This window comes from Gallus gallus, chromosome 3 (assembly GCF_016699485.2).
Source record: "Gallus gallus isolate bGalGal1 chromosome 3, bGalGal1.mat.broiler.GRCg7b, whole genome shotgun sequence".
Classification (NCBI taxonomy): domain Eukaryota; kingdom Metazoa; phylum Chordata; class Aves; order Galliformes; family Phasianidae; genus Gallus; species Gallus gallus.
This window is the reverse complement of record NC_052534.1, coordinates 13,969,190-13,988,875: the sequence shown is the minus strand read 5'-3', so window position 1 is coordinate 13,988,875 and position 19,686 is coordinate 13,969,190. Positions and strand designations below refer to the sequence as shown.

The following is a 19,686-nucleotide window of genomic DNA, read 5'->3' as shown; positions in this document are numbered from 1 at the left end:
AGCCTGGGTAGTCATCATTTTGTTGTGAAAGGCAGACTCATTATTTAAATCGTATGTGATGTACGTGGCCAGAAAGGGCCCAGTAGGCATGATTCAAGGCCTCTTGGAACAGAGAGGAATTTCTAGATTCAGTGGGCTTTGGATTAGACCCTGTGGTGACAGTAGAAACTGAAATACCGTTCTCTGGAGAGTTTGGGAATGCTGCACAGTGGTTAGATTTTTGTGCTGCCAAAATAATTGCCCTGCTGAAGAAAGCTGAAAGGTTTGTGGAATGAAACCTTTGAAGAAGTGTTGTCGGTCTTAAAGGTGTGGACAGGTGACTGCAGTAGAAGTTAAACCTGCCTTTCCAGAGTCTTCTAAAGGTACATGGTGTATACTTTGTGACTGCCAAATGCACAGGAGAAGTTACCTAAGAGAAAGATGGCTTGATTTCCAGTGCAATCAAATCAAAACACTGGGGAGGGGAAAATATTCATTAATCAACAATAATGAATCTGTGTCTTACCTATAGGAATTTGTTAGTAAACTGCAATTGGGAACAAGTCGTAATATGTGTTTTATTTGCTCCTATTTACTCTGTCAGTGTGCTTTCAGGGGAAGGATGAGCTTTATGCATCTTCATCACATTACTCGATTTGCACTGCCCTCAGCCGGTACAGCTGAGCCATGAGTCCAAGCAGTGAGACGCACCAACGCCGTATCAGTGGAGGGAAGTGTGAGCCGGCTCCTGCCAGCTGTGCTACCTGGGTGCACACACTGTGATATCTTCAGAGCAGATGCATTTCTCTGAGCAGCCCTTATTGCTGCAGCACATGCGAATGCCAGTTTTTATGCATGATTTCTTCACCCTGTGAATGATGTGATATTTGTGCTTCCCCAGGGGAGCAAAAGCATTCACTGAAGGTCACACAGGGATCCCGCAGCAGAGAAATCCTAAACCCCAGAGCTGTGACCCAAGCATGGGAACATCTCGTCAGAGTAGTTTGTAATATACCTGCACACTGTGCACACTATGCACACACCATGATGCTCTTTTTTTGGTGCTGATACTTGTCCTGTGATTTCCAAATAGTAAGTGGCCAGCAGCTGAAAAGCAAGAATTTTTGTTTGATTAGACAGTAGGAACTTAGCAATGATAAGGATGGATAAATCCCTCTATACAGCTTATTTGATTTGTGCTGTGACAAAAAGCACATGTATAATGTCTTCTCTTCTAAGCAGTGTACATCTTTCACAGATTTATCCCTGATATTTATAGCTATTGCTTCAACCAGTAATTGTCTTCTGCTAAAAACATTTCAGGAGAAGCAGAGATTGAGAGTGATGATGATGATGACTACGATGATGATTGTAAAAAGTCGTCGATGGATGAAGTAAGGGCATAGATTTGTTTTATGGTGATGGATTGATTCCAGCAGTTCTGGGTTGGCTGTGTTACCAGGAGTGGGACTGCCATCTAGTGGGAAAAGGAGGGCAGGGCACCGAGAATCAATAACTATGAAGTTGGTTGTCAATGGGTTTGGAAGCATATCTTTAATTTGTATATTAATATTTCAATTTCGTGAAAAATAAGACTTGGTAACACTACAGATGATCTGAGGCAACTGCTTGTGGTGTATTTGGCACCCCTGGAAATAAACTTGGATGTTGAAAACGTAGAGCTATGTTTTTTTATTTATTCAATAGTACAGATAAGTGTGGTTAGCTCTGTGTGTGCATTTCAGCATGCATATGTAAAGGTAATGCAGTCCTTTTCCTGGGAGCCACGTAGAAAGAAATAATACAACAGCATTTTAATTAAATGTTTACATTGTATAACATCTTTCCTTTGTTTGTATGTGAAGCTCCCATTTGAGGCATTGCATTCACTGAGACAGGATCAGTGAAAGATGATTCTTTCATAGTTGATAGAAAACTGGGCTTTGGTGTTTTTGATCCTTGATGGCCAGCATGGATTTTGACCAGCCAAAATGTCAGCATTTTCCCATCTCTGTCCTTAGGGTACTGCTGGAAGTGAGGCTATGGCCACAGAAGAGATGTCTAACCTGGTGAACTACATTCAGCCTGTGAAATTTGAGTCATTTGAGGTATCAAAAAGTAAGTAAGCTAAGCAGAAGTGATATCTTTTACTGAAAACTATCCAGCAAATGTTCAGAAGAAAGGTCTGGAGAAATGCTTGCTTGGATTCCTCTCAATTAGATACGTGGACCCTTGGTGTCCAGCCAGATAAATCCATGTTTATATTGAAACGTGCATTAGTGTAAGTGTTGGGCTTTGTCAACTATGCTGCTACTTCAGAAACAGTTTAGCAAATATTTAATCAGGTTGTTTTTGTTATCCATAGCTGAAGAGTAACTTAGGGAGTTTGAGAAAATTGATCATAAATATTCCTTCAGATTGAGCAAATGCTTAATGTTTTCTCCGTGCTACTTTTATGGAGGATTCAGTGTAAGCAGAGAGTGTGCCCTTCCTTGTGTACAAATTCACTCTTCCCTGCCTCTGTGTATTGTATAAGAAAAAGCCATAACTTCATCCCCTGCTGGCATTTACAGAAAATGCCTTGCAAGGAATGCAGTCTGTGGCATCCTCGGTAAACAGTGCAGCATCTTTTCCTTTCTTGGTGCAGAACCCTCTACTGTTTGCCTGCCCTTTTTCTCTTTGTTTTGACAGATTGCAATATGCCTTTTGAGCTTTTTAGTAAAAGAAGCGTATAGCATTTTAATTTGTTATGGATTTGCGGAGGCGTTAGCAGAGGACAGGTAATTCATACCTAAGGCCGTATCTGCACATACAATTTCACATTTACTCATTTTGAATAATAAGCATAGATTTACTTATTATCACATACACGTAAGCATTCACAAAATCATGTGCAGTTGTGCTTGTTCCCTACAATAGCGTCCCTTGGATGTTTGTTATCTCTATTAGCTCTAAGGAGAGTGAGGAGTACACAGTGGGAAGGAGATAGTCCTACTGGAAAGGAGGCCATGTGAATCCTAGCAGGACAAGTTCATGCTGCTGTTAGAAAATTCTCTTTAGAGAATGTAGATTTCTTCTGCTTCCATGCCTGTGCCTTTCCAAGTTTTGTCTTTTCTGAAGAACTGCTCATGCCCAGATTTTTTACATTGTCTCCTTGTTTTTGTGAACTCATTATGTTAAGTGATTAATATTTCAGGTGTTTGTGTCAAAAAATTTAAAAAAAAATCATAGCGTGCAAATACTGCCAGGTGTTTAAAGCAGTGGCCAATTGAGCACAACCTATGGGTTCTGTTCTTTGTCCTGGCCTGGAACCTCAGCTGAACCTTTGTTAAGTTCAGTGATGATAAGCTAAATAAGGAAAGAGTTAAAATTGGTTTTTATTTTGCTGCCTATTGAATTTTTCCCAGATTCTATTTTTGTTCACCTGCTTGTTGTCTTTTATAAAGTTTCATCTTTTCAGCAGTAAGAAAATTTTCTAATTTTGAATTATCTAATTAAGAATTTGTTTTGATTTGTGATGCTCACCTCTTTTGTGGTAACAGCATCTCGCTGTTGGTATCATTCGTACATTGTAGGGAGTGCATTTTTGTCTCGCATCCAACTTGGTAACAGAAATATTGGATACAACTAGATCTGTAACAGTGCCCTGATGGCCCTCACTAGATATATTCCCTCTGTCTGACAGCTAGGAATTGTAACTGTTTCAGGGTATTATTTCAAATTGGTAAGAGTTTTTCAACGAGTTTATCCATTCTATAGTAAATTCCTCCCGATAAGCAGGCACGGTAATGTATCGTGAGGGAGAAATGCCTCTCCTGGACAGTTTTTTCTTCAAAGGCCAGGTTTCTCAGTCCTTTCCAGGTACTGTAGGGAAATAAGTTTTGGTATTTTATTTAGGAATTTGCTTAAGCTCTGAACATTTACTGACATTTGCCAGCTACTGGTTCTGTTTTCCTGCAGATTCTACTTCAAGATAAATACCGAGAAACACTGCATACTACTACAAGAAAAAAAAAAAATAGTGCTTGTATTCTAACTAGAATGAAAGATATACTCTTTATCTTTCCTTGAACATTTTTTTTTTCATGCTTTATGTAGCAGTGCTTCATTGGTTGAATAGCTGTGGAGATAGAACACATCTAATCACTGTTTCTTGGTAGGACCGTTTTTTTGTTTGGTTGGTTGGTTGGGTTTTTTTTGTTTCATTTTTTGTTTGTTTGTTTTTGGTCTGGTTGCCATCAGCTGAAATGTTTTTCTCAGGTGATACAAGCGAAGTGTTTATTATGAGCTGCAGGATAGCTTCCTTTCATGGTATGCTCACAGGAATCAGTGATATTTCCTAAATGACTCATAAGAAATGCATAGTTCAGTTTTAAGAAAGTGAGCCTCAGAACGTTCAGATAGATAAAAACTTAGTCATCAGCAGCACAGTGACCTGTTCTTACGCAGGTGATAGTCTGCATTAGCACTGTATGTGTGCATTGCTCACAATACCCCATTAGTGAGGAGGGGTGGAAGAAGAATCTCAGTGCTATAAGGTGCTTTGATGGAAGTGAGCTGTCTGGAACTGAATCTGGAAGAAAGAGAGGATGCTGCTTGTTAGAAAGGAAGATGAATGGTAAGAAAGTAGCCTCTAAGGAATGGCAGGAAATCTTCTACCATTTGGAGATACAGCTATAAATAATGGAAGTAGCATGATGGTTGCTAATTAGAAGTAGGGGCCACTACAAAGTATGAGTTCCAGCTCCCCTAGAGACAGAGAATAATTTTTGGAACAGCACAATTGCGGTCATCTTCTGGCTCTTCAACATACAATGAGAACAGCTGCAGCCATCTAGTTTGCAAATCAGTATCTGGCAGTACATTTTCTTCTCACCTTGGCCCAGACATTCTAGCTCCTTATTTCTTTGGAGCCACTGCTTCCTTTTTGGCTTCCTATAATGGAAATGCCCACCTGTTTCTCATCTCCTTCTCCCTGCAAGACAAGTGCTTTTGTTCAGTTTTATCAGTCTCCTGCAGCTTCACAGTTTGACTTCAAGGAGCTGGCTATGCTGGCCTTCCGGCCATCCCTGGATTACTGTAACACAATTACTTCAAGAACTGTATGAGGACGAGCATTTTCTCCAATTTACTGTTTGCTTTCAATAGGGTGGTTAGGGTAGAGAGTTCGTGCTCCACTACATGGACTGTTTATCTCATTTTTAAAGGGAGCAGTGCTGAGATATTTAATGGCTGTTATCTCTCAGTGCTATTACCCATTCTGTACAATCTACAGAGCTGATTGTGATGAAATGGGAAGCTGTTATGTTACAGGAATCCTTACCTTCTGTATAAAATTTAAAAGAAAAAGTAATGAAAATGGAAGGGGCTTGACTTAGGCTCTGGTACATGTCACATGGTGCTTTGAAAGGCTGTGCAAACATTAGGCAAAGTGAGTAACATGATACACAAATGAATGTTCAGTCCCATTGAGTTACGTGCTTAGCAGAGGCAATACATCACTTTGTCAGAAACTTTGGCCAAATTAAGGAGGTTATTGATGCTCCAGAAGAGTCCATCACTGTGTCCAAAGACCTGCTTAGACACAGGAGTGTGTCTTCAGTCATAATTAGATAGCAGTGTTTCCATGATTGTTTGAGACAGATGTGAGTTTCCCCTGATATCATGAAGGTAACAAGAAGCCCTGTAGGCACAAGTAGCATACTCCTTAGTTTAATCTGATATGGGCATTAGTTACTAGAACTTGAAATTGGCTCAGAGCCATTGTATCTGCCTGCAAAGAGTCTAGACATCTGGCAGAGCCCCACAGAATTTGCCATAATACCTCTGTGTCTCATGTGCAAGCTCTGGGCATTACCTGCCTAATATACGAACATGATATTGTGCAAGTAAATATGAGAGATCTCTATCAGGCACTGACTTTCTTTTAGTGGCAACTGGTACAGTGGGTATTTCAGGCAGTACAGGTGCTCTTCATTTGGGCAATGCCAGTGTGTTTGGATGGTGCCTTTGAGTATATGCAGAGCGAGCTTACAGCTGTCCACAAATGATTGAATATGTAAATTCTTTGAGATTAAGGTGAAGTGAGCTGGTGAACAGTTGGTAAGAGGACTGAAACTAAACTAGTTCATATATTGCATACGATTTCATGCTCTAATATGTCACTGTTTTTCTCCCCCCTTTAAAATTGCAGAACGCAACAAAAGTTTTGAAATGTCTTCCTTTGTGGAAACCAAAGGGCTTGAGCAACTTACCAAGTCTCCTGTGGAATTTGTGGAGTATCCTTGACTTTCAGAAAGCTGCTTTCCTAGGTTTTCTGTATCTGAGATCTGTTACAGGGCTTTGTTGCAATTTGAAGACAGGAGCTGGAAAAATATGGAAACCAAATGAGATTTGTAGACTTAACTGTCTTCATAGATGATTTAATTAGGCTGGACTGATGAGCTAATTTAAAAGCTGGCAAGAGTCCTTGTACTGTGGGCTAGGACTGGAGGGAATAGGCTCAAAGTATATGTTGAAGACCTATTATTTTGTATTCTTTTTGATAAATTTATCATCTTACGTGAACCGGTCTGAGTTACAGTAAGCAAATTGGCAAAATGTGGCTGACTTGCTTTTTGCATAGTTGTACAAGAGAGTTTTCTTTCCCCTCTAGTTCCAAGAGCACTGACTTTATTGCCACCCAGTTCTATTTTACTTTTTAGTTTACTTTTTCCCTTGTAGCTTTTAAAGAAAAGCTAAGGAGGAATCTGTTTAAACCTTATGATGCTTCTCAATGTCTCATCCTGGCCGCAGTTAAGAAAAAAATGATCAAGATAAAATAGTGCCTTAAAGAAGATTAATGGAAAGCAATTTCCACAGATAACCTGCAGCATGTTCTCATCTCTGAGATTTGTAGACTGGACTATAAGAAGTGCCAAGTCATCATTTCTGTCTTTGTGTAGAGGCCAATTCTAATACTCATTCCAAAAGAGCAAACACTTCTACTTTTTAACTGAGAGCCTCTTTCCCTGCCAGAGTGAGATTCACTGTTTACAGCTGATTGACCTCTAAAAATGCAATCTCAGGAAAATTTTGAATTAGGAACTATATTATAAATGGAATTTTATGAATGCTATCTTTCTTAAGCATATACCTGTGCTATTTCCTTGTTTATTCTGAGTCCTCTGTACAGCAACATCACCTTTAATTACCCCATTAATTTATATCATCTACAAAATTGTGGATCTCTGGTATTATGGTTGCAGAAATCCAATTAGGAACCTACCGCCATTCTGTAATGATCATTTGCATTTAAATATTGCAGTTGTGTGACCTCTCTGCAAAGTCATTTTTGATACATGTACAAAATCTTAACCGCCCACCATTTAGATACAACAAAATGCAGCTAAGCCGAATTTACCCAAAAGGAACACGTGTAGATTCTTCAAACTACATGCCACAAGTCTTTTGGAATGCTGGCTGCCAAATGGTTGCTCTCAACTTCCAAACTGTAGGTAAGTTGTGCTGATCTCTTGATTTTGTAATCTGTACTTTTCTACTTCTCTGATCCAGTTCCATACTGGTAGGTAAGAAAGGCTTTATGCATCAAAAGAGTCCAGTGGTTCAACTACAGGGCTGTAAATTTACATTTTTAATGCAGTTTATTTTTTAATTGGGAATAGTTGTAATCAATGTTCTGTAGCTAGTATAATATGTATACGTAGCGGCCTCCATATTGTCATCATTTCTAAGTGGCTACCATTAAGCAACATTTGAGAGTTAGCTGTGATTTTTATCCAGTCTTGCAAAAAATCTCAGTATATCAGGATATAAGGGATGTATGCAAAAAAGGTGGAAAGGAAATTCCTTTTGAGAGGTAAGAATTTAAGAAACGAAGACGTTTAGGCCCCTATATGCACAAGTCACTTTTGAAATAGGTTGTGATGCCTTCAAAGATTATATCTTTTCTGGGAAATATGAATATTTCCAGATACTGGATCCCAGGACATATCATGTCCCTGGTATCATGTTATCATTCCCTTTTTCCTTTCCAGTAGAACCCGTGTACACGCTACCTCTCCAAGGAATTATACATGGTTCGGAAGTCCACAGGGTAATGAAAAAATCTCTAAGCAGATTTCAACTAAGTATCAGGCTTCTACTTTCTGTTGTTAAAAGGGGTTTGACACATTAAATACTCTGCTGGCCTGGGTACAACAGTGCAGTCAGTACAACACAAAAGTACTCAATACCTAATCATTAACACTCCTTTTCAAATTTGAAAGTTATCTTTTGAGTAGTCTCTGAAAGGTGCCTTGTGAATGTGATTCTACTATGGAAAGTATCCAAGACGGTGGATGCAGTCACGTCTGAAAGTTCTTTTAATAGGTAGCCATGTGCCATAAATAGCTTTTTACATTGTAGTTCATTTGAAACTAGAATAAATAGTACTATTTTGTTGCTTTTTCTAAATCGTTATCTATCCAGAAAATAATTCTCATCAATATTTTTAATACCTAGATTTGTCTATGCAAATAAACATGGGAATGTATGAGTACAATGGCAAAAGTGGATACAGGTTAAAGCCAGAATTCATGAGAAGACCAGACAAACACTTTGATCCATTTACTGAGAGCATTGTGGATGGAATCGTAGCTAACACCTTGTCTGTGAAGGTATGTACACACACTGGTGAAAATACTCTCACAGCAATGTCAGAGCGTGGATAAATTTCTGTTGTGCAGAGACCTAGCAAATAGCCACATTAATTCAGGACAGTACAATTCATTTTGTTTCATTTCCTTTCATGATGTTTAAGTTTTAAATGGTAGATAATGCTCTGCCTCGTATTTCATTGTAGGTTAAACAAGTCTGTTTTTATTGTATATGTATATATATATTTGTAGAAATACTTGGGTAGTTGATGAATTTAAGAGTAGTTTGTGGGGTTTTTTTATAAAGGACTGAATTTAAAATGCAGTGTTATAAAGTGGTCACTTGCAATGGAACAGTTAGAACAGTACACGAGTATAAATACATTTTCTGGTTCCCTTTAAGTTCTCCAGCAACACTCTGGAACTGTAGATGTCAGCTGCAAGTCATTGCCAATTTACTTTCTCTGGTTCCTGTTTTAAGCACCTCTAATGAAGTTCAAGAACTGCCAGAAATCTGCAAATTGAAAACTACTATGAATGTTTGTAGGGATAGATTGCATTGGCTATGACACAAATTTATACTCAGTATTACTCTAGTTAGGAAAACATAAACTTTCTGAAATCCTGTTCTGCTTTTAATGGACTTCCCATTAGAACAGTGTCTGTATTATAGAATCCACCTGCAAAATATCCTGTTTTCACTGAGGAAGAGCAAGTATTTCCTCTTGAGCTGCAGACCTAAGTGTAACAGATGAATGCTCAGAGGACTATGAATAAAGTCCTAACCTGCCGACATGCATGGTAAGAAAAGAAAAAAAGGCAGCTCTGTGGAAACGACCTCCCATGGTGACCTGCAGTCATGGAAGCTTTCAGTTCCCCCTGTGGGTTTAGAGGCTCATTCTTCTACCAGTTTACTAAATAGAGGAGGAAGTCATTTGACAGTTATTGGGAGATGCAGTGTTTTTAACAGGACTGAGAATCCAGGAATCATGAGAGCTGTTAGAAGGCAGCTGCTTCTGCCTGCTCAGAGTAGACTCTACTAGATATAAAGGCAATGTCAACACTGATCCACCTGAGAACGGAATTAGACTTGCTTTAGGTAAACCCAAATATGTTACAGGGGGACTGCTGTAAATGCCTCTTCAATTTTCTGAATTAATTGCAGAGCTCTCTTACACTTTTTAAAGATAAGAATTGTGTTTCCTGTTAAATTAACAACTAGAAAAGCCCACTGTTTTATAGTTGTCTTGTGTTCAAAGTCCTCTCACCCTCTATGAAGAGCCTTTATTGAAATATCAACATTTTAGCCTTTTTTTTTTTTTTTTTTTTTGCCTCACAGTAAGAATCACATATAGTTACTCTGCTGCATGTACCACTTTCCTTCCAGCACTGTGTTTTAAACCTGTTCTTGAAACTGGTTAAAAATTAAAGGTCTCAAAGATATTGTGTTGTGCATAGAGACAATAAGATTGGGGAATGAGATCCAAATGACTATTCTTGCTAAGGGAAAGGCAGCAGCATGTTCTCAACCACATTATTGCTCACAGGGGAATTCAGGGTCAAAGGTCCACAGAAAATCAGACCTCATAAGCTGTTTTTCTGTGCCTGCAGTATTAAACAGTGTTCTTATTTATTTATTGGTTTAGATGCTTTGTTTTGTTTTGCTTTTTGCTTGTTATGTTTTTTCTTTGAAAACACATATTATCTGATAAATAATGAAGATTATCGACCTGCATCTCAGCCACTTTCCTATATCACCAAAGCTGTCTCTAGTAACATCCCCTTTGTTTTGATCTTAGATTATTTCAGGCCAGTTTCTTTCTGATAAAAAAGTTGGTACCTATGTAGAAGTTGACATGTTTGGCCTGCCTGTGGATACAAGAAGAAAAGCTTTAAAGACCAAGACCTCGCAAGGCAATGCAGTTAATCCTGTCTGGGAAGAGGAAACTATAGTGTTCAAGAAGGTCGGTGTAACACTTGCTTCTCAAACCAGCATTGTGCATGTTTCATCACTACCCAGTTTGCTAATTCTGCGTTCTACAGATTTCATTTCTTAAAAAAGATAAAGAGACGTTGAACAGTTACTTCTCCAACTGTTTGTTATTAACTGTTTCTGGTACAATTTTGCTACTCTAGTCATGCCAAGCCCATACTGAAATAAGTCAGTTTCAAGTCACCTCGGTTGTTTCACTAGAATAGAGCCAGAAATAGCAAATATGTCAGTGGACTCATCTGCATGGGATGATAGAGTGCTGTGCTATAAATGAGCAAGTGCAGATTCTAGAAGATCTTTAGCTGAATTTCCATGGCATTTGGCCTCAGCTGAACAGCCCTGAAAAGCAGATCCTGTAAACCTGCAAGTGAGGTGATGTGAGTACAGCTGTAACAATCTGGCTGTCCAAACTAGCTCATTCAAAGCAATCTTGTCTCTGCTTAGCTCTAGTGTATGCCACCTAAATATAACCTAGGTTATAAAGCTGCTTAAATCCTAATCTACCTGAAATATGAGATGTAGAAGCTGAAAATACTGAACATGTTTCAGGACTATACAACATGGATGTCTTACTGTGCTTCACAATATACCTACAGCAAGTTTTCTAGGAGGAACTGTACTGTTATCTGGATTGTATTTATTTGTTAGTTGGGTCCTGAGCCCACGTATTTGAAAAAAAAGTAATTTAATTTTTCTGAGCAAACGTACAGTTCACAGAGATGTTTCTACAATTGGTCCTTGCAGCCCTGCTTTCTAAGGCAGTACAGCACTTTTACCAGAATATTTTGCCTTCTGAATAACTTTCCTTTGGCAGCCTGCCAGAGCTTAAGTTTGGAAACATGACTAGGATTTGTCTTCTATAATGAACTTCTAATTAGTGTACTTCGTTTCTCTATTTAGTTACAATTTTGCCGTACTGCCTCTCTGCTCTGAAAAGCATAGATTAGTACTTTTAGTAGTGTTGAAAATAAATTGTAGAGATTCTTAGTTTTGAATTGTTGCTTTTGTTTTTCTTTCAATGTCTCTCAATTTTAGCAGGACATGTGAAAAAAACACCTATCTGCACCCAGATCCAAAATATGTGTTATTTTTTGTATATTTACACTGTAAGAAAATGAGATTTTTTAAATTCTACACTATTTTTTAGAAGTAATATTAAAGATTCCAATCTTAGTAAAGTAGTTAAGTAGCCAATTTCAATTTGTTTTCTTTTTTCACTGTTTGGCCTTCTTCTGTATTTGGCAGGAAGATAGTGTCCAGTGCTAGTAAGCATCCCACCTGGTTAAACCTATTTCCCCTGATAAATGAGTGGAGTACAGTACTCAAAAACTCTACTGAGGTTGACATGGTTCATGTAATGCAGACATTAACACTCTGCAACTTGTGTTGAGTTGCATATTGGGTTTTCAACACTAATATACATTACCAGAGACTTTTTTGAGGAGTAAATAATCCAACTGGTGCAGACACAAAGGAAAAAGAGAACATGCAAGACTGACTAATTAAGTGGAACACGTTCAAATGTGGTAAGAGTTGAGCTGAGTCCTTCATATCATATTGAAAATGCAGGGCCAAATTGTTGGATTCAACATATTGTGCTAACATCCCACCTCAAGTTCCTTGAAGGAAGAACAGCTCTATGAGAGTTATTTTTAAACACAGGTGTATACACTCTGATCTCTTGTATGGTAGGACCTCCTGTGGGTGTGTACATGTTACTATCTGCTGGGCTTTATCTTTCTGTCTGTATATTGCTAAGTTTTGTCTGGATGGAGAGGAAAGTTAATAATGCAGCAATATTTCCTTTTAGGTTGTTTTACCTACCCTGGCATGTTTGAGGCTAGCAGTGTATGAGGAAGGAGGGAAATTTATTGGTCATCGGATATTACCAGTCTCAGCAATTCGACCAGGTAAACCCCTTTCTCCATTGAAACAGACATTGCGTAGTGAAAAGAAAAGGCAAATCCAAATCCCAACTACTGTAGATCACCACCAACCTTGTAGATTTATACAATCTGAGAATCTGAATAATATTTTTCAGTTTTGAAAAGGAAAATACTGTATTTCACCAGAAATGTACATTTTTAATCAACCAGAAAAACCATCACAATTAAATGTCAAAGGTGTGGTTGGCACTTACTGATCTTTAGTAGATAAAAAAAACAAAACATCTTTTTGAGAATGGGAGGTGGCTGGGAATGAAAGTAAAAGATGCTCCTGTAGTGTAATTTTAATATGCATGCAACTACTGGCGTATATGCAAGTTGTTGTAGCTCTGCAAAACCTTTAAATCGGTCTAAAATTACTTAAACTTTCATTGCAAAAAAATTAAAAATATATATATAAAAAAATCATTCCTGGTCTCTTACAAATCATATCATTATCACTATTATAACTAGTGGGCACTTAAATGAAAATTGTAATTTTCCAGGTCAAGAGACTTGTTGAATATTTTGCTTCAGAATGATGCAGTGACATTGGCATTTTGAACAGGAAAAATGTTCGACTTCAATACCAGCTTTCCAGTGAGGGGAGGGATCTAAACTAGGGCAAGCATATGGGCCATAAACGTACTTCCAGTGGAAGGTATCCAGTGGATACTTTCACAGTGGAAAAGGAAGAATATCTTCCTACGCTATACCTGGTCTAGTTGATTCCAGCAGTAACATTCAACTCATGTGTCCCTGTATCTAGCAGTTGTTGTCCATATTATTCCTCACGACCTTAGCTGAGGTACTATCTAGATCAGTCTGTAAATCTCTTCCAGTACTTTCTAGATCTCCTTTCATGGCCAGTGATGTCAGGGCTTTTATAAGAAGATCTCCAAGCCATCTTGCCCTGGCTGGTGTGGGTCATGTGGCCTCGCTGTGAGCATGATCAGGTAGATGGATGAGACTGCTGGGCATCCACTGCTCCAGAATTTCCTCAGTGGTCATTATTTCTCTTTCCCTTCTCCCTTCCCTCCTCTCTCCCACTGTTGGCCACACATTCCTGGCTGTTGTGCCAACTCTGCTGATCTCCATGTCTCTTTGTGAACAAGCTGAGATTATCGATACAGCAGAAAATTCCATTTTTATGTTAGGCATATTTTCTGCTGGGTTAATGGATAAGCTTGCTTCATGGTGGATCTGTCTAGCTCCAGAGGAAGACATGCGATGGGCAAGAAGAAAGGGAGTTTTGAAGGATTTCCATCATTTTACCACTTCAGCCCTGGTAAGAAGTGAGCTCTTACCAGGGCTGATCCCTTTTTGCAGCACTTACCCTTCGTGTGACACGGAGTCCTTTCAGCACAGCATTAAATCACATTCATGCTTTTAAGTTCATGCTTTTTAGAACAGAAGCCACTGTGTTAAATCATACAAGCACTTTTGAGAACTTTTATCCTCAGGCATTTTCTTCTGTCCTTTTGACTCCAGTATTTGTTTACAGCATGAGATGGAGAACAGCATGTTGGTTTTAGTCTTTTGTACATGCTGAAAATTTGCTGGAGGAACTAGAGGGGACTGAGAAACCTTTGTAATGTAAAACTTAGCTCTTTTCTGAGACATTATTGAAAACTATCATACTGTAGTCACACAGTATTGTCATTATTCCCAAAGCAAGGATTTAGCTGTTACTTGGAGAAAGAGTTGCTCCTATCAGCCAAGTGAGGATCCCTCCAGATAAACTCATCCTGCTTGTGTCTTGTATCTTACAACTACCCATATGTTTGGCTCCATAATCATCCCTTATGACAACAGCTTCAGCCATTGTGTGGGAGACAGAGGATGCAGCTTTGCCACGCTGAAAACAATTTGTTGGGACTGGAAGTCCATTTCTCCCATTCCTACCTGCAATCCTATTGTTGTATTTAAAATAAGCAGTATGGTGAGGCATTTGAGGGAGCTAAACTGAAGGAGGACTCTGGGAAATTTCTAATATTTGCTTTTTCCAAAGTTTAGGTTGCTGGACTGTTTATCCACAAAGTCAGGCAATGAGTGGCTGGGAGAAGATGCTTGGGGCTGCCAAATCTGTGATTCTTTGCCATTAACTTGGCTAATCTGTGCTGCAATGCTATGTCTGTACTGTTACAGGGCAACCGTCTTTCAAAACTGTCTGAAAAAGTTCCTTACTCACATATATTCCTACAGTTTGTCACATGACAGGGTTCACCCCTCACACACTTTGTAGATATAGTGCCACATTGTCTATATTTTTAATTAGGTATTCCATCATTGATCTCAATTTTACTTGTCAGTTTGGATTCCTGAGTACTATAATGGTCACTTTTGAGAACATAGCAAGAGCTATGAAACGAACAACCAAACAAAAATCCAGTAAAAATCAATACAGGAGAAAACATTCAAAATTATATTAATGATAACGTTTAGCATTATTCAGAGATGTGAAAATAAAGTGTAAATACTATTTTAAGCTGCAATGTCACGTGCCTTTTGAACAGTCCCTTGTCTGCATACTTACTTACCTCGGAAACCCTTTGGGTAAATCTTACTCTGATAGAAGTCCCTGAGGTTGCTGGCTCTGTTGGAGCCAAACTATAAATAATAAATGTTAACACAATTGCATTGTACATATCCATAGGAGAGTTTTTGCTCTGAACTGGTTCATTCTTACTTTACAGGCTACCACTACATCTGTTTGAGGAATGAGAGGAACCAACCTTTGACACTGCCAGCTCTCTTTGTGTACATTGAGGTCAAAGACTATGTGCCTGATACTTTCGCAGGTAATGCTGTGAAAAAAGGGCATTCTGTGTAGTACTTGGCTGTTGTTTTTATTTCTAAAACGACAGGATTTTTAGTAGTGTTCCTTTCTGTGCCTCATGTGAAGTAAAATCCAAGTTGGGTGTAAGCATTGAAAAGCCATCATAAAATGCTATGTCCAGAAAAATGCACATCCGTGCAACCCAAGCAGAAGGTCAAAGAGAGTACATTAGAGTACTTGCATGTGGTGGTATACTGTCATTCACTGCTGTCTCTATGACTTAGGAGTGTCTTTCAGTGGCAGATCTGTAGGAAAAATACAGCATCTTAAATCCTGAGGAGCATATAACATAAGAGGTTTGGAATTGATGTATTTGCATTATTTCTAGATGTGATCGAGGCCTTATCCAATCCAATCAGATATGTAAACTTGATGGAGCAGAGAGCTAAGCAACTGGCAGCACTGACTCTGGAAGATGAAGAAGAGGTAAAGAAAGAGGTAAGGGAGGTTTTAGAGTCTCTGCAGGTTACATTGCAGTGTTTAAAGGTATCTACTTTGCTTAGAAAGTCTTTGAAATTTTGTGTGTTGATCGCTTAAATACTTGCAAACATCTCATCCAGAGTGAGACTAGAGTATATGACTGCATAGCAGCACTGTGCTGTGTGTGTGCTTCCACTGAAAGAAGCGTGTTGTGCAAGATGCACAGTACTGTTCAGAGGTAAAGAGAGTGAAAGATGACTGGGAAACTCAGTTAGGTTTTTGCTGATGTGCAGCATTTTATGTAGCAGATTAAATCATAAATCATTGCCTGTTGTTTTCCAGGGTGGTGCTGAAATTGCCCTTACAAAAAAAAAACAATGCTGTACCAGCAGCTTTGCCTGAAAGTACTGTACAGTATTTTAGGTTCTGTTTATAGCCCTTTGCTGTACATGCAATTGCATAGATGTAATTTTGAGCATACTTCGTCGTGCTGACAGTTCAGCTTTCACTTCCAATAAAGTCTGTTCCTCCAGATGTTCAACCTCTCTTCCAGATGTTATCACTCTGACACCTTCAGCATTGTTTGAGAATATCAACCTTGTCTGTCACAAGCAATATTCAAAACACATTTGGCATGTTACGTGAACCCAAAGACACTCTGTAGGGGTCTCTAGCAAAGGTGAATAATCCTGAGCTGTCCTCAGCTATGCTAACTGCCTTCTTCAATTCTCAAATGTGCAAAGCATCATTGAACTAGATTTTGTAACCAAGAATACATTCCCAGAGCAGACCAGAAAAGTGAAAGTCATTACAATTCAGTGGCCAACAATCTACTCTGTGCAGTGTCACAAGTTCGGCTGAATGAGGACACTGTGAAGTGCTCAGTAGTATCTTAGACAGTTAACTAGGACGCCCTACACATGAGATTCTATTCTAATAGCAATGTCTTTTTTTAACATAATCCTTTAAATACCTTAGAGGTCATTTTTACTTTTGGAAAAAGTCCAGATTTCTCTGGTCTGAACAGGCTTGTTTGTTAGAAAAATTCTGTCACAGAGTATTTTTTAAGCAAGTGCAAAGATGGAAACCTGAGTTATAGTGCTTTGGTAGTGTTGCCATGTGTCAAAGAGCTTCAAAGCTTTTGGGATAAAGGAGCATGCTTCAGAGTAGCAGAGAAATATTTTTTAAAAGAAAACTGTAGTGATTGCAGTGGTGCATTTACTAAAAATGTATGACCACTCAATTAGATGCAGTAGAAATGGACAGGTAGAAAATTGCCACTCAAAATAGTGATTTAGGTATACCATTGTTACTATCTATTTATAAACTGTGATTCTAGATAAGATAATTGGCAGCTGAGCTGTGCTTGGAAATCCTGAGTTGCCTGATCATATCTGATGGAACATTTTCTTCCGCAGTCAGCAGGGTTGACTGGTTTGTTTAGTTGCACTTGCCCATGAGAACCACATTGATTAATAAAGACAAGCGCATTCACAGGCAACGTAGCTAAATAATTCTGAGTATATTTGCCAGATATGTACGTGTAAGTACCCCTGGATTCAATTCCCCTATGTGTAGTTTCTATCTACATCCTGCTAATGTTTGTATCTAAAACTATGCTGCCTCCAAGCACATATTCCCCTCCCCACACTCCTCCTCACTCACATTTATATATCTGAGCTGCATTCTTGCAACTATCAGAGGAAAATTGAAGGTTTTTCTTTGCTACCTAGAAGTTTAAGCTGCAACTTGCTTGGTAGGAAGTTCCCCTAACTTCTTACAAAACAGTAGTCAAAGAAGATATCTAATAGTGAGTTGTTTTGAATGAATAAATTTGAAGCTTTCTCTACACTTCAAATTATAGTGCCTGTTAATTATCATTTACAGCATCTATTCTGTTTGTTTTGTAGTGTTCCCATTATGTTACAGTGGTCAGATCTGGGTACAGTAACAGAAATTAAATTAATCTGACACTTCTCATAGAGACACTTGCTTATACTTTGCCAAAAGCTAAACTGACTTCAGGGCTTTCCTCCTAGTTTGGCGGTGCAGCACAGATGTACTCAGTACCAGAAGAGGATCTCCCAATCCCAATACATCACAACTCTTTTTCTCTGCAGAAATAAAAATACAGCCCATATAAATAAGTACTTGTATGAGTATGTATCTTTCAACTTAGTAAACATACTGTCTTGCAAAAGACATGGCAATGTGTGGAATACAAACCATTTTCTCTGAATATTGAAACTATGAATTCTTGGGCTGGATTGCATCGTATTTTAAAAAGAGCGCAGAATGTTCTCCACTAGGGGAAAATCATGTTTACTTTACCATTCTGTGTGATGAATTATGAGAAGAGAAAGTGCTTTTTAATGAGATTAGATTGCTTGATGCAGTGAAAATTACTCTTTATTCACTTCCTGATCCTGTCTCACATTTCTGCCTTAGTTTCTGAAACCAGCTGTTTTATGTCCCAAACTGACAGGCTATATTAATAGTTTCTCAACAAGCTGCACTGCAGCATTTCACATACAGATATAGAAGATGACAATACCTATTTTCCACACAATGACTTTTAGGGTGCTAACTTGCCAGAATTATGCACACATAAGCATTGTGTGTGTTAAATATTGATGATCTATATAGCAACTTTTTTTTTTTTTTTTTTTTTGTCATACTAATGGATTGCATTCTGTGAGAAATGTATTTTAAGGGGAATTGAAGGGATAACCATGTCTCTGTGTTGGCCACAGCTACAGCTTTTGCCAGTCACGTTGTTCTACTGTCAGAAATGCTGGTTACGTCATGTTTGTTCTTATTTTATCGCAGTCATCACTGCTTTCAAGAAGTAAAGTTTTTGGCATTGGTTTTCAATGGCATCATGGTTCTGACTACAGAATCTCTCTCATATAACTTTGGTAGAAATAAGCTGTTGAGACAGAATTCTTTTTGCAATATAGACTGTGTTGTGAGGGCCAAGATGAAGGAAGTCTGCAGCAGGAGCAGCGCAAAGCAGATCAAAATATGTTTTGTCTCAATTGATGCAGTGCAGGCTGTTATTTTGCAAGTATAGAGTAATCAAGAGGAAAAAAACCACCAACTGTGATATCCTGCCTCTGCATGTAATGTGATTACCATCAAAGACTGAAATGGGAGCATCTGAAAGAACAAATCCAGGACTACCCTGAGACACCATGGCAACTGGCCCCTTGCAGGGACAGTGAGAAGCAGGGCTTGGCCATTTCAAAAGTAAAATTGCTTTCAGTGACCTTCTGTTTGTTGGGTGCTGAGTGCTCTCCCTATCATTTACAAACCTGACGGCCCCGAAGAAAATTGTAAGATGTTCAGTGCATAATAAAATGCATGCTGTAAGCCTGAGCTTTTAGGAAACTAGAAAGAAAGAAAAGATTGTAGAAAATGCTTAAATATTTGGATACCACAGGTGAATTTATGCAGCAGGATGGAAGTACTGTTTACATATTATCCTTGGAGTGTAATTACAAGAATGTAAGATCTTGGGAATCGCAAGTATGTCTCTGTGCTGTAAAAACGGTGAATAATGATTGTGCTGTGGATGTATGAAATTTCAAAGTAATTTTATGTGCTCATTTTGTTCACAGTAAGAATCTAAGTAGCATTTTTGTGCCACCTTCTCCATTGTGCGTAGAAAAGCTTTGTGGCGGAGAACGGTGCTTTTCAATAAAAAACAGATTTCTTATCTGGTGCAGTTAATATATACTGTACTGAAAAATGTCCCTAATGAGTTATACCCACTTAAAATACTTCTAAAGAATAATACATGCTCTATTTCTTCTTGAAATTTACCCTGCAAAAATGTACTGCCTGGGCTACTGTGGCTCTTAAAGATACCTTTTTCTTTTTTTTTTCCTGTTC

The 19,686-nt window shown here is 38.5% G+C and overlaps 1 protein-coding gene and 1 long non-coding RNA gene across 9 annotated transcripts in view; one reads left to right on the top strand and one right to left on the bottom strand.

Moving 5' to 3' along the window:
• Positions 1 to 19,686, bottom strand: part of LOC107052866 — a 153,707-nt gene that overhangs the window by 18,959 nt on the left and 115,062 nt on the right. Inside the window, exon 12 of the long non-coding RNA XR_005858770.2 lies at positions 6,234 to 6,344. This is a non-coding gene — a long non-coding RNA (uncharacterized LOC107052866). The remainder of the gene's footprint in view (positions 1 to 6,233; positions 6,345 to 19,686) is intronic.
• The window catches only part of PLCB1 (phospholipase C beta 1), a 425,847-nt gene that overhangs the window by 329,537 nt on the left and 76,624 nt on the right, over positions 1 to 19,686 (top strand). For all 8 annotated transcript variants that reach the window (XM_046939523.1, XM_040698205.2, XM_046939524.1 and 5 more), the window contains 9 exons: positions 1,303 to 1,373; positions 2,001 to 2,097; positions 6,173 to 6,257; positions 7,351 to 7,475; positions 8,482 to 8,636; positions 10,415 to 10,579; positions 12,419 to 12,518; positions 15,230 to 15,334; positions 15,701 to 15,810. In XM_046939523.1, the coding sequence (XP_046795479.1) occupies positions 1,303 to 1,373; positions 2,001 to 2,097; positions 6,173 to 6,257; positions 7,351 to 7,475; positions 8,482 to 8,636; positions 10,415 to 10,579; positions 12,419 to 12,518; positions 15,230 to 15,334; positions 15,701 to 15,810 (1,013 nt within the window). The remainder of the gene's footprint in view (positions 1 to 1,302; positions 1,374 to 2,000; positions 2,098 to 6,172; positions 6,258 to 7,350; positions 7,476 to 8,481; positions 8,637 to 10,414; positions 10,580 to 12,418; positions 12,519 to 15,229; positions 15,335 to 15,700; positions 15,811 to 19,686) is intronic.